General features: G+C 37.8%; 1 protein-coding gene across 20 annotated transcripts in view; it reads right to left on the minus strand.

Annotated features, from left to right (window-relative positions):
• The window catches only part of OSBPL3 (oxysterol binding protein like 3), a 90,055-nt gene that overhangs the window by 30,385 nt on the left and 44,667 nt on the right, over positions 1–15,003 (minus strand). For 13 of the 20 annotated variants that reach the window (XM_015281834.4, XM_004939354.5, XM_040696619.2 and 10 more), the window contains 8 exons: positions 8,467–8,586; positions 8,190–8,243; positions 7,868–7,981; positions 7,137–7,307; positions 3,370–3,496; positions 2,517–2,620; positions 2,284–2,376; positions 1,514–1,670 (listed from right to left, as the gene is read on the minus strand). In XM_015281834.4, the coding sequence (XP_015137320.2) occupies positions 1,514–1,670; positions 2,284–2,376; positions 2,517–2,620; positions 3,370–3,496; positions 7,137–7,307; positions 7,868–7,981; positions 8,190–8,243; positions 8,467–8,586 (940 nt within the window). Of the gene's footprint in view, positions 1–1,513; positions 1,671–2,283; positions 2,377–2,516; positions 2,621–3,369; positions 3,497–7,136; positions 7,308–7,867; positions 7,982–8,189; positions 8,244–8,466; positions 8,587–15,003 lie in introns of those variants that run through there. The other 7 variants (XM_015281837.4, XM_015281835.4, XM_046937934.1 and 4 more) reach the window with 2 other exon arrangements.

The raw sequence follows: 15,003 nt of genomic DNA on the forward strand, positions 1-15,003 counted from the left end.
TTATGTAGAATGTTGAAATACATTATTCTGCAGAACTAGCAGATTTTTGAGGGACTACTCAAGTCTTATAATAAAATTGCAAGAATAGGCAATGCAAAAGTTTATCAAGGAATTTATCAGTGAAATGGAGATGAAATCTGAGTGTGGATGTATGAAAAAAGTAAAGAACAAGACATCTTTTATTTATTCAGATTAAATCTGAGAGATATTACCTCATGGAGTATCTCAAGTAACAATCTTAAAAAAAATAATAATCCTTAAGTGTATCTCATCATCAGAAACCATTATCAAAGCTAATTTTCACAATTTAATCTATGTGAAGAAATCTAACAACATTTCAGGGGGTGAAGAGGAAGATGCGTCTGTTGCAATCTATTTTATATTAGCCTTTCACATGTAGGAGACATGACCAGAAACCTCAGTGACCTTACATCTCATTTAATAGTTGGTACACTAACATAATTTTTCAAGATTTTTTACAGCATAAAGTAGTAATGATACATTTTAGCTGTTTCAAATGTCAAAGCATAAGTTTTCTTTTTTTTTTTCCAGAAAGGTGGTAGCATAAAGTAGCTTTTGTATTCTTAATAAAATGATATTGTATTAAATAATATGTAGGCCTTTGTCCCCTTAGGGAATAGTTCAATCCAACCAAAACTTGTACCACAGACAGTTTAGTTAATAACATCTTGAGCAGGAGAATTCTAGTGCTCCTGTAGACAGCAACTTTTCCAACTGCGCTCCCACCTTCTTTTCTAGTTTCAGAAAATATGCATGAGCTTCGATTACAATTTACTTTATAAAGCTTACTGCTAAGATAGATACATTCCTTCCATAATGGAATCAAGATGCATCAGCACCAGAGGGCAAAAACAATGAAAGAATGCATACTGATAATGTCAACTCATCTTGTGCAAAAAGGAGCAACACCTGTACTTCCAAAAGTCTTTCAGACATAAATGTACTTAAACAACAAAAATGTTTCTGGTGTGAGGGTGACAGGGCAAAGTATTGCTAATGAAGAATGACTTCAAGAAACGAAACATTTACAGTCAAGCTGCCCCTCCCACGGCTTTACATGATTTTACTCTTATGTACTCACTAAAAATAGGTTACTACCATAGCAACCTTTGCATCACCAGCAAATGGTAAACTCTAAAATACAGTGAACCAACTTTAGTATATTAACATACTTGTGCTCATCTACACATGTATACAGATACAAAGAAAAATATAATCTGTTGTTGCATTTACAGCAGTGGGGATTTTTACCCTTTGGCAACAAACAGAATCTTGGTTTAACATATTAAACAAATGGAGGTCCTTCATAAAAAATAAAAATAGGATGATTAAGTCATTTTTTTCAAAAGACTCAAGATATCAACATTCACAATTCCACAAGGGAATGAGAGGGAGGGAGTTTTGTGCTTTTTCTAAATATTAAACAGGACCTGTTTTCAGAAATCATATTAAATTGTGATGATACAGAATATGAAAGACAGACTTGATTTACCTTTATGTGCAATATGAACTAAGTCCTCCTGCATTTTAGTAAATTCTGATGATGTTTCAGAGCCATCAGAGTAGTTTTTCTCTTCTACAAAATCTATTGTAGATAAGTTAGGATTGGAAGCATGTAGTCTCATAGGGGCAGAAAACACTGAAGGCACCTGTAAGGATAACAGAAAATTTGTGATTGTGTCTGTCTTGTTTTTTTAAACAAACTGTAAAGAATTTTATTTTAAATTGTTCATATCTGGGACACAAAAGCTAATAGAACTACTGTCAGTTACTAATAGGCTTGGAATAGATGAAAATACTGATAAAATTTTTCCCAAGATCTCGTAGTTGGAGATTTGGCAAAAAGAAATGAGCCCATTGAGAGTTGTAACATTTGCAATAGTGTTTTTTCCTCTGCTTGTAAGTATCTAATGACAAGCACACTGGATGCAAATATGAGCAAAACTACCTGGAAATTTGCAAAAGTAGGTGCTGCTAAAAAAAGAGAAAAAACTACCAGATACACCTCCCCATGCCCCTAATTGGAGACAAACTAGAAAAGTGGGTGAGAGACAGGTTTATCTCCTGAACAAATTAGTACAGATCCTATTGCAGATTTCAACAAGGACATGTTCGTGTTTCATCTATTATATTACTGCATAAAATGAGTCAGCATAGGACAGTACTTCAAAAGGATTCTTATTTCCTAAACTGGTTATGCCAAGAATTTATCAGTAAGTAAGAACTGAAGAAAAGATAGGCGACTGAAAGGACAGAAGTCACCTGTAATGTTCCTTTAGCCTCTTTCCCAACAACTCTAGATCGCCACCTCCTATGTGCTCGCTTTTCCTTCTTTGGGCTTTCAAAAGGTCCAACCTTTTAATAACAAGCAAGACAAAACATGGAATGTCATAAAAGTAGCAAAGTTGAGAATAAATAACTTGATCATTTAGAATTCGGGGTTGGTTTTTGGAATAGCAAGGGAAAAGGGTTTTCTTGGTTTTTAAACAACAAACCTGCATAGCATTTATAGCAGGTGCTGAACAGGTCCTGTGAAGAACATCCATGCTCTGTAACAGCTGGTTCATTTCCAGTAAATATGCATGACAAGTGGAGAGATCTGCTTTGAACAAGAGAATATTTTCAGTAGCTCTGAAGTAACAAATATAATGAAAGGGTTTTTTTTGTTTATAGGCTAGTTTTATTTTGATTGTAGCTGGTTTAAGTTATTAATTGACAAAAAACAGAGCAGTAGACAACTGCTAAAATAGCTTGTATCCTTCTGTCTTCAAAATATTAAAATGCCTCTATAGAGCCTGTACAGTGATATACGGTGTTTTGTCATAGTTGATTGTAGAAATACAAGATAAAGTGAGTTACTGCTGTTTGTGACTAGTTACCCAAACTAGTTACTCATGGAAGGGGTAACAATGCCATGGTCTTTGAGACTGAACAGTTCATGCAGAGCTAGAAATAAGACACCTCCTGGTAGCCAGAAAACATGCATCATACAGATGCTTTCACCAATATTAAAAAGATGTTTCTTATTTCAGAAAAGCATGAAAGAAAGCAGAAGGTGATTTGGAACCCAGCTTAAGACAGTTCAAGTTTTACTAACAAGTGTGATGTTCATAAAAGAAAATATATTGGACTATATAGATTCCTTTAGGAGATCCTCAAAATTGGTACCTTTTTCATTCACTAGCTCTTCTGAAAACAAGCAAGTAGGCAGGAAATCAACAACTACCCTTTTCCTCCCTCTTGTTTCAGAAAAAAACTGTAATGACTACTTATGCTATTGTAGTGTCTTCGTCAAGAAATAGTAGGAGAAACATTAGTTTATTTTCATCTTCCTTCAAATGTCATTACCTCTTGAGCATTTTTCCATGTCTTCAGAAGACTGTAGCCAAGATGGAATCCTGGACTCATTACTCGAAAAGGAAAACGACAAGTTACCACCAGCTGACAGAGAGTTCTGTTTGGTCAAGCTTCCTGCCTGTTACAGAGTAAACAAGAAAATTAACAAATAATATTATAAAGCTGTAAGGACACATTTTGAGAAGCAACAATTGAGATCCACAATCAGTGACAAAGACTGAAGGCATCAACAGCATGGCAGTAGAAAGAAAAAAAATAAAGTATATGAACTAGATTATGCATTATAGTCATCAGGTATACTGTTTGGAGGTACAACGTACAAAAGCAGATACAAAAAGAACAACAAAATGTTGTTGAAAACTGAAATCTGAAGAAAGGCAAAGCTCTGCATCAATTAAATCAATTTAATACATTTAAAGCACCGTATGTGGCACAGAACCAAAACAGCACATTCTATTTCTTTTATATGCCCCCTGAAGAAACCCAAAGGTAACTGAAATGTAACACGCATATATTTGTTTAGAGCTGTTTTTCAATGCAGAAAGCATGACACTACATGCTTTCTAAAAATTTTACTCTAGGTCATATGACTTTAGTATGGATTTAGCTTGATAGACCTTAATACATGTATGACATCTTACTTTGGTAAAGACTATCATTTTGCAATGTCTCAGTAATCCTTTCCAAACTTTCAGGAGTGCTTACTATCAGATGTTACAAGAAAGGCTGGAAGCTATGAGTAAGAAGTAATTGAGCAGCACAATTATGTAGTTTCCAATGGAAAGAAATTTCCACCCCATACTGCTACACCAGTGCACAGTGGCTTATAGAGAAGAAAACAGCTTTAACGTAGCAACAAAGAGGAGCCATACAAACATGTAACTATTTTTTAAACCTTATTAACCCTTTTGCCTTTTATTAATATATACATCAGGAAGCTGCACAAAGCAAATAATACTTTATCAACATCTTATTTAAAATCAGTTCTTAAAATGTTGTTTCACCTTAACTGCCATTTCATGGCCACTTCACTGATGATGAGAAGAGCTGACTAAGTTGTTTGGCTCTTCTCTAAAAGATAGGTTTTACAAAACATGCCCATCTTTTACCAAAGCTCAGGTAATACTTGGTTTAAAGTTATTCATATGAAACATCACCTATATCTCATTCTCTTGCTGTTTTCATAGTTACTCTTCTAAAGTTTATAATTCATACTTCAGTTTGAGTTGCAAAATACTGTCCAGGTGATGTCATTTGGTACCATATCAATTTATATATCATGTAATAGCAGGAAAAAATTAATAAGCATAATTGTTTTTAAACTAACCTATGCAGTTCAGCTGTTTTCTTCCTACATAAAACAGTATAAGTTGCAGTCATCTATATATGCAAACACAAATGATTCCAGTACCTTCAGAAGCTCAAGTACACTGAATTTAAAGATAAGCAATGTATTGACATTGGGAGAAAAATCCCACGTTTATCACATGCAAAATAACCAATTCTCTTCCAGAATATACATATGTAAAGGGCATAATTAAGAGCAAAGAAACAAGAAGGCACTGCTAAGAAACAGGCAAGAGAGAGTTTATGAAGCTTCAGTTAGTATAATTTCAATTGTAATCAGCATGGTTAAATATTAGAATACAAGAATTCCACACAAATATAGATACATACATTCATCCCCAAAGAACTATTTAAAAGTGTGAAAATTGACCAGGTGTCTCTAAAGGCAAATAAAATACAATGCAAAGTTCACTTATGTTTTTCCCCAGAATATTTATCCGCTGGATTGATATCAACAAACATTAATAACCTAGGGCTGGTGTAAATTGGCAAACCTCCATTTAGCTTCAGCAGAACTAAGGTGATTAACTGCAGCTTAAGAACTATCCCCTTCTATTTTTCACATGAAAATAAGTAGGGCTTCTTTGCAGTGCAAATCTGGATTAATAAATTAAAAGTGAATTAGAGTCTCTCATGCTAAAGAAGAAATGGTTAATATCCTGACATTGAGCACAGATTTTAGATATGCTGGTCACATAGATCCTTTTTCATATTTTCTTACTTTTTTGAGAGCAAAGGCATAGAGATATAATGGGCATTGCTATGTTCTATTTTTGCTCTCAATATTGTACTCCTTCTATCCAAGTTGTCTTGTGGGAGAAAGGAACTAGAGTGCCCCAGAAGGTTTTCCATTGCCTCGCAGACACAGAAGAGATGGCTGTCAGAGCCACAGAGGTGCTGGCTCCACGAAGCCACGCAGACTGCTCTTTGCAGAACACTGCTGTTACCACAGGGCAAGTCTGCTCTTTCAGCTGCCATTTTGCACAGATCTCCTCCCTCTCAGCCACTAGCAAAAAGCAGTTCTGGCATGTGTTTGTGCTCGGTAAAAAATTGCCATTCAGCTACAGCATTGTCCCGCCAAAGCAGCAAACCTCCTCCTGTCTCAGGACCTTCTGGACAGACCCTAAGCTCCATGCAGCCACAGCCAAACTTCAGAATGACATCGTTCCAAATTACAGCTATCCGACCCCCACTCTAATGCAGCACAGATTTAGTCTTAGGCAGCTATTATACTTTTATCAAGCCAGAGAAGCACACTTAGCTAAGTAAGAGATGCTGTCTCATCCTTAATGGTCTTTCAGGGTCAGAAGGAGAAGTGTAAACACTCCACATTTATTTCCTCCATTTTGTTTATTTGTGTGATTTGTTGTTGTTGTTGTTGTTTTTTTCCCTGTTAGTAGCAGAGGATGCACTGTACTTTGCATCTTTGAAGGCAAAAAAGATACGTGAGGAAAAAATACCGGGTAAGCTGACAAAGCACTCCTAAACATCCACCTAAAATTTGACAGATGGAGACTCCTCAGTACATAATGATAAATGTGCTGCTGACTGCTCAGAAGGAGTCCCATCAAACCAGTAGGAAGAAAATTCTTGAACTACAGGGAGTGTGAAATGAGCCCACTCAGACTGTACAGCAATACGGCCAGGAAAAAAGAATACCTTAGGCATTAGGATAACAAAGAAGTGACTGCTGCATAAGAGATATTTGTGGAGTTGACAGAAACAGAAAATGGTTACAGTAAGAAGAGCAGCACAGTGTTGCTAAGAAAAAAAATATTTTCTCAAAAGAGGTCTGGTTGTACACTACAGCAGAAGTGTTTCTTTGGGTGAACGTCAGCCTGTCAATATGCAAACTACTGGAGACAGACTGTGTTCAGGTGCTGAATAAAAATCACTCTTTTGTGAGGCTACCTCACAAAATGTAAACAGTAGCCATAGGTTACAGCTGCTCAATAATTCCTATCTACTAGTTAAGCACAGTCGGATGTATTAGCATATAAAGGGAGAAGTTTTATTAGCTAAAGGAAATCTGAGAAGAGGAAAAATATATAGATATAGCTGAGTGCTCTTCTGTGACTCACATTAACATTCACCAGCATGTATCAGACAAATAATGGTATACTGTCAAAAATCATGGGGATTCTAACTTAATATCCAGTTTTAAAAGTCATTGTGAAAATATAATTTACTTCTTTAAAACACTGGGACATTAAAAAAAAATTTACCACCATCACAGAGAAAAATACTTGGGAGCAAATTTATAGATAATATTATTTTGCTCTTCATAGTGCAAAATGTTTTAGACCACAACTTAAACCCATACAAATTTTCATTACGCTCTTTACTTCAAAACAGAGCAGGCTAATTTAATCACTGATAAAAGCTCATTGTTTATAAATCATCACTATTACCTTTCTACTTGGAGTCAAATCACACAGACCAGGGCCAGAGTCCACAGTAGTAGATACTGGGAAGAAAAGATTATTGACGTCATGAGGAAACATGGAGATTTCATTCTGACGATACATTCTGTGATGACGAAGCTTTGCTACCCATTCATCAAACAGCTCCTGAGATTTCACCTACACAAAATTTCAGATATTATAACACCCATATTCAAAATTGCTAGCAAAGAAACTAAGATACCTTGCACTCATCAGACAGCTAGCCTGGCTGACTTTTATTGGAAAAATATCAGGAAAGTTTTTCTAAATATGCTCCTACTAGAAGATACTATGCATGAGCTTAAGCATGACAAAATTAGTCACTGGATAAAGTAAAAACAAAAAAGGAACTTCAGTAATCAGAGCTATGATTGTAACACAAAACCTACTGCTTAGCAATTTCTACAGAGAAAAAAGCAACATAAACAAAAATTGTCACTTCTTAGTTGCAAGGTTTGAGGTTTCGTCAAGGTTCAATTACCATCAAATGTAATGGGGTACCTGACTGTAGAACAGTACAGTAAAGCCTCTCAAGTTATAAAGTATAAAACTAGTCCATTCAGACTAAAAATTAAGCTATTAGTGAAATTAATAGACCTCCTGCTGTTAAAAATAAACACGGTCTCCGCCATACAGACTTCATGTTGTTATACTCCTACAGTTTGGGGAGCAAAGTCTGAACAACATTAAAGATTTACCTTCAGATGATATATCTGCTCTTCGGTATCTAAATCTATACATTTTGTTGATTTCTTTACAGACATGACAGAAAGTCCAACATCAATACAGCCATGAAGTTTCCCTCTCTCTATCTGCAGAAAAAAAAGAAAAGAATACAGTAACCCTAGAATAAAGCAAGATGGACATTACCTGCTCTGATCATCATTCTTCTGCATTCAATCTACTGTTAAGAGCTGCTGAAACTCTACTTCTCTTTACTATCAATATGGAATTATTGTTATTTCAGATAAAATACTGTTGTTACCTTATACTGGCTTTAAAGGGTTTTAAATCACTTACATCAGCTTGGCATTTAGAATACTTCAAAATCCCTCTGTCCAAAAAGAAGTATCTCTGCAAACAAGAAATGAAGAGAGTTAAAAGAAAAAGGTTACATGAACAGCCAAAAAAACCCACCAAAACACACCACCTCAAACACCCACACACATTTATTCAGAGAACATTTTTCCCTGCCCTTAATTCCCCAACCCCCCCCCCCCCCAGTAACAACACACTCAGTATGTCACATTTACATAGCACCAGGCATTCATACAGACATTGCTTTATATTCCTATACCTTGTGCCAGCCCTTCAAAGGCCATTTTCTTTTCTTCAGCAAGCAGCCTTCCTGTTTCTGTGGTTCCTGGGTACAATTCATTGCCCCCCGGAGTCCTTCTACTATTTCCCAGCTGTCCTGCTTAAACAGAAAATATAAATCTAGATCTTGTTTCTTCCAGCTAACAGAATTGTTAAGACAGATCCAAGAGGAGTAAGAAGTCAAACTACAGGGTTTCCATCATTAATAACAGCTTTTTCAGCACCTCATTACCTGGACGTCTACAGTAATAAATGTAAGAAATTGTAAGTAATAACAATGCAATAGTAAAATAAACACGTGATGATAAAATAAAAAAGGCTTATTAAATAAGTCATCTAATATCAACATTTTTCTATTAGGTAAGAAATTAAAAGACTGAAAAATCCTGAATAAAAGTTATGTTGTGAAGAAGCACACATAGCATCTTCATCAGTGACCTGGATAAAGGAATAGAGTGCACCCTCAGCAAGTTTGCCAATGATACAAAGTTGGAAGTGACTGACACACCAGAAGGCTGTACTGTCATTCAGCAAGACCTGGATAGGTTGGAGAGTTGGATGGAGAGGAACCTTATGGGGTTCAAAAAAGGGCAAATGTAGAGTCATACACTGGGGGGGGGGGGGGAATAACTGCATGCATCAGTACAGGTTTAAAGGTTGATTTGCTAGAAAGGAGCTCTGAGGAGAAGAACCTGGGTGTTCTGTTGGCACAGGTTGACCAAGAACCAGCAGCATACCCCTGTGACCAGGGGATACAACAGAAGGAAAGGATAATATCCAGAAGGATCTGAACAGGCTTGAAAAGTAGGTCCATGTGAACTTAACAGGGTTCACAAGGCCAAGAGCAAGGTGTTGCACCTAGACCAGGGCTATCCCAGACATGTACAGACCCAGAGAAGAATTCATTGAGAGGAGTCCTGCAGAGAAGGACTTGGAGGTCCTGGTGAACAAAAAGCTGGACATGAGCCAGACAGAAAGGCCAACTGTATCCTGTGCTGCATCAAAAGAGTGGTGGCCAGTGACGAGAGAGAGCTGATTGTTCCAATCTGCTCTGCCCTTGCAAGGTCCTGTCTAGAGTACTGTGTCCAGGCCTGGGGTCCCCAGCACAGGAAATATGTGGAGCTACTGGAGCAGGTTCTGAGGAGGGCCACAAAGATGGTAAGAGAGCCAGGTGGGGTGGGGCCCTGGGCAGCCTGATCTAGTGGGTGGCAACCCTGTCCACAGGCAGGGGGGTGGAACTAGATGACCTTTAAGGTTCCTTCCAACCTAAGTCATTCTATGATTTACCTGTACATACCTATACACATCCACAGTCTAGTCACAATTTACCATAAAAAGATGTGAAACACTTAGGTGAAAACAGAACACTACACAAGTGAGTACTTCTGGTTGTGGTCCTTTCCACGTAAGCTAAAATGAAGTATTTCCTTTTCCCCTTCTCAGATTTGACTGACTCAAAAACTGTAAAACAAAAATTAACAAAGGCACCAGATGTGCTCATTTAACCATCTTCAGAATCATTCCAATTCAGCCCAAAAAATAAAAAAAACCAACAGAAGTTACATCAGGTTACGTGTGCCTATTACCAGAGTAAAAAGACAAAATGGCAAACCATCTTCAAAAAGACATTCATTAAACAGCTTAAGCAACATGATCTCTTATTCCAAGATGTTACTGGCAGCACTCCACTATTTTGTTATTATCTTCCTTGCACTGCACTTTATGGAACAAACTGCAAAGCTGGTCAGCTTCTCTGACTTGAGCTCACTCTGCCAATCCTACACAATAGAGTGTAAGCATCAGAAATGGGGTTGACCAGCTCTCATCATTCAACACTCTACATATCACCCAGTGATCATAGAATCACAGAATCACCAGGGTTGAAAAAGAGATCCAAGATCATTCAAGTCCAACTGTTCACCTACCACCAATATCTCCCACTAAATGATGTCCCTCAGTACAACATCTAAACACCTCTGGGATTGGCGACTCCACCACCTCGCTGGGCAGCCTGCTCCAGCACCTGACCACTCCTTCAGAGAAACAGTATTTGCTAACAACCAATCTAAATCTCCCCTGGCACAACTTGAGGTCACTTCCTCTATTCCTACCACTAGTTACACAGGAGAAGAAGCCAACTCCCATCTCATTCACAACCTCCCTTTTGGTACTTGTAGAGAGCAATAAGGTTTTCCAGAGCCTCCTCTTCTCCAGACAAAAGTTCTGCCACCTGAAGGTAAGTCAAAACTGCAGTCACTCTAAATGAAGTTACTATAGCATGCATTTTATGCTCTTTTAATTTCTCCAATCTAGAGTATTTTGACAGCTAGGTAAATATCACAATTTCATGACTACTGTTTAGAAATAATATTTTTCCTAAGGAAACCAAAAGCTATGCTCCCTATTCTTTATTCACTTTTGTCAACTTGGGGTTCACATAGGACTCTGAATAATCACGGATTCTCTCCTGCTTAGGGGTGAATTACTATATTATCCGGTTGGGGAAGAGAGAAGCTACTCAGACACGAGGAGTTAATGTGCTGAATGGCAGGCAGAAGACTCCCTGGGCTGTTGCCAGCGTATCAGCTCATCACGAACGACAACAGTGCATGCTCTGCTGCAAGACACCAGCACAGTGAGTCTTTTGTGGGGTGAAGCCGTCAGAGAATGAAGCAGAGCCAGCTTGTGCCCTTGTGACAGTTAGCTACGGCTTGCTAGCTGCAGCTTGACAGCTATTCAAATACAAAGGCAGCCATAAGCCTCCACAATTAAGGATTTTTTTTCTTTTTTGATGGAGCCTTTCAACCTTGAAAGCAAAAAAAGAAATGATATTCCACCAACTCTTTTACCACAAATGGAAACGCTTGGCCACCAAATGCTTTCTACAGTGAGTTTGGAATTCTTTTTCTAGTTAAAGATTATTTAATTAACGCTTTTATAATTACTGGCATTAGGAGCCTATAATGCCTGAGCAGCCTCTTAAAATATCATCAAGTATAGTGTAATGCTTCAATTTGTATTGTCTGTAACTGCTGAACTTACTGCTACTCACTATCCACAGGTGGATAAAATTTCCCCTCCTTGGGAAATATGTTCAGCAAATGAGCCAATAGAAAACAAATATTGACATGACATGTTTTCAAACTGAGGACTTGAAAAGAGGTAAACATTAAAAAGTAATGAAACCTGATGGAACAAATGAAAAATGATTCTAATTAAGAACTAATAGGAACATTTAGAAGATTAAGAATAATGGCATGTTGATGGTTGTTTTTTCCTTCTTGAAATTAGCCAGAAGAGTTTAAAAACTGTATTACATGATTACCAAGCAAGTTATTTCCACCACCTGATCCAAAATATACTAAACTGCAGTATACAAACAATTTTTCCATTGAAAACCAACCTGATAGCAGTCAAGACTAGCAAGCAGTAGGACCTTTGCAGTATTCTTACCGTTATGCCTAATGGATCGCATTTCTTGAACCCTGGATCCAGTTCTCAAAGTCTTTGCTTAAGGTTAAACACAGCATATTGTTAATAGAGCAGTCTACTTGCAGGAGACAAGAACAAATTCGAGCACAAAAAAGCAAGAATCCAAATGCACTCTTTTTATAGGGATAAATTTGAAAAAAAGAGATTGCTGAAATTAGACAGATTTCTTCTATATTGAGCATATGAGGTAAAGACAAAGGAGCCGCTGAGAAATAGTAGAGCTGTAGTACACCCATCTGGAATATATGCTGCGTCAACAGTTTGGGTAAAAGGTTTAAATATAGAGCACATCCTGGCCTGCATTTCAAATAAGGTTTACTTTGGGCTGCTTCTGCAGTCCAGGCATAAGATGCATCCCCTATTCCTGAAGAAGATCTGCATTTCTCATTGTTTCTTCTGGTTAGCAAGCTGGTAAAAAAATGCCTTCACAATGAAAAAGCATGAAAATGGAAAGAAAAGCAGAAGTAAGAGCACCATTTCCCTTTGAGTGGGACCAACGGCTTGCCAAATCTCAGGTGATGGCAAGGTTTCTGCTCACATTTCTGTTAATGTGGGAATCTCACATTTTGATTGTAAACTTTACATAAAAAGGTAGCTTTAGCTGACCTGAAAATAGGTCCAGAACTTTTAAAAGCACGGGACTATTTAATCAACTATATTACCCAAGGAAATGCAATGAATATTTCAGAGAATTAACAGCTTGGAGAAATACTGGATAACTACAAGACACAACACTGCAATAACAGCAAGCATTTGGTTCTGTTGGCCCCTTCTGGCTAGAATCTTTCCCACCTGAGCCTCTGAACTCCCAGTTTCCAAAACACTGCACTGTGACTTTTTTTTTTTTTAAAGATCTGTTCAGGATCTGAACCCTACCAGGATTTTGATCAGTATTTCATTCTTCAAGATATCTGATGTCACATTTAATGAGCAAAAAGCATCAGCTGGCTATTGCTGGGAGCAGCTGCAGAAGGAAAAAAAACCACAACTGCTTACTCTAAAATGAAGACAAATTAATCAAACTGGTTGGTTATCATCTGTTCTCTTCTGTCTGAAGTAGCTGAGGAGCAAATTGGAAATACAGGATTTCCTGAAAGGTACCGGAAGCATTCAGATTATGGTCTATTTTGTTGATTCTTGTCACACATGGGGAACTGGAAAAGATACCCCAAACCATAATGCTAAATTGGGGGCAAATACCCACCAAATGCTACCACTTCACAACACCCACATCCCCCCTCCTGAAATTAAAACAAACAAAAAACAGCTGAGCTGCATTAACAATGCCCAGACTGGTAATGTTTGATGATTACAACCCCACCAAAGATTTTGCATTATTATGGACAAGTATCTGCACAAAATGATCAACTTTGCATTTGCTGCCTGAGGCAGAGACTTCACTCAAGGCTGTGGGAGGAAGCACTATTGTTACTTTTCACAGGTTCAAAGATGCTCATTTTAGATCAGCATGGGAATTCACACTGTAGTTGAAGGGTTATATATGCTCTATGGATGAGGAAAAAAAACAAAACACATGCACTTCAGTCTCCAGAGATAAGTCTGCCATTAGGTAACTATAGTCATTTTCTATATTTAATAAAAGCCTTCCTGCTTTCTGCACTACTGTGTACCATACAGCTCCTCAAGGTGAATTATTTCAGAAGAAAGAATGAAGTAATGAGTTCGAACGGCTCTCAGACTGATGCTTGCACTTACTGCTTCCCAAATGAAAGAGATGACAGTGCCAGACTTTCTTCCAGTATGAAACGCAGTCAGTTGTACCGAATATTTTAAAGTGCCAAAAATAGAAGCTTGCTTTGTGGAGGATAAGGGCTGGCATCAGCTGCAACTAAAGCATTTGTTACGGTTCATGAAATTGGCAGAAATGATTCAATTTTCTTTTTTAGAACATGGAGTATTTTTAAGCAGCTCTCCTGTCATAAGGCTTTTCCTTACTGTATTTATTTTAAAAGTTCATTAGCATATTAGACTTAGAAATTATTATCACAATATATCTTCTTTTGCACGTGGGTCAATTCAAATGTAATGACCAGTATCAGTTTTCCTTGCTCACAAAAGAGTCTGAGCTGCAACTTTATAGAAGACAGCCCTTTCTGTGACTGACAGAGAAGGGCAGAGAGATACAACATGGCAGCAGCCTCCGACCTACTATGAGGTTTCAAGGTGAGGTGTACATAGTGGAACAGGATTAACTGTTAGTGTCTTCAGTGCCCACTGCAAATGGAGGAGCAGGCCTCTTGAAGTCCTGCAGGTCTGTTTCAATCAACTCCTATGGCACAGCAGCCTATCTTCGGTATCACAGGTCTCCATTTATGCTCCACCCTACTGATGCTTGTTGCTCTGTGAGGAGCAATAACTACATTTTAGCAGGCACTGGAACCCCAGGGGCAGCCTTACACATCCGTGGCTTCACATCCCCATCTCAAGTTGCTTATTACTCAATGCCAGTGTGTACTTTCAATGGGCTTTGTGAGTAGGGGGAAGCTCAGATCCCACTACTATGGAGAAAAAAAACAAATAAAAAGAAACCTTCCTTCTGCATTTTTCCAGGATTGACTTTTACTTAACTAGATTAAAAGAACTACCATGTCCATGTCAAATCCACAGCACAGAAAAAAGCACCCAGGCAGATCTATTGTTAACTTGCAAGTAATGAGCCTAGTTTCAAAGGTGCTTGAAAGGGGCACAAAAGTCCAATGAAGAGTAGGAAGCCTTCCATCAAACTGGAAGACAAAGGAAAGAAAATGAAAACCAACCATTCACTCCACATTCCACAGAGCACATAGCAAAACTACTTAAACTTTCAAACTACTGTTAATACAGCAATTAACAGTATAATATTGCAGTCTTCTAACAGTCCCCTTTCTCTTTGGGGGGAGAAAAAAAAGCAAAGCCTATATGTTCTATGTGATACTTTTTATATCAGGAGATACTTTAGAAGTTCTACAGAACTTTAGATTGCTGCTGTTTTCTTCACAGTACACCTCTGCTTCTATTTAAACTA

Source organism: Gallus gallus, chromosome 2 (genome assembly GCF_016699485.2).
Source record: "Gallus gallus isolate bGalGal1 chromosome 2, bGalGal1.mat.broiler.GRCg7b, whole genome shotgun sequence".
Lineage (NCBI taxonomy): Eukaryota > Metazoa > Chordata > Aves > Galliformes > Phasianidae > Gallus > Gallus gallus.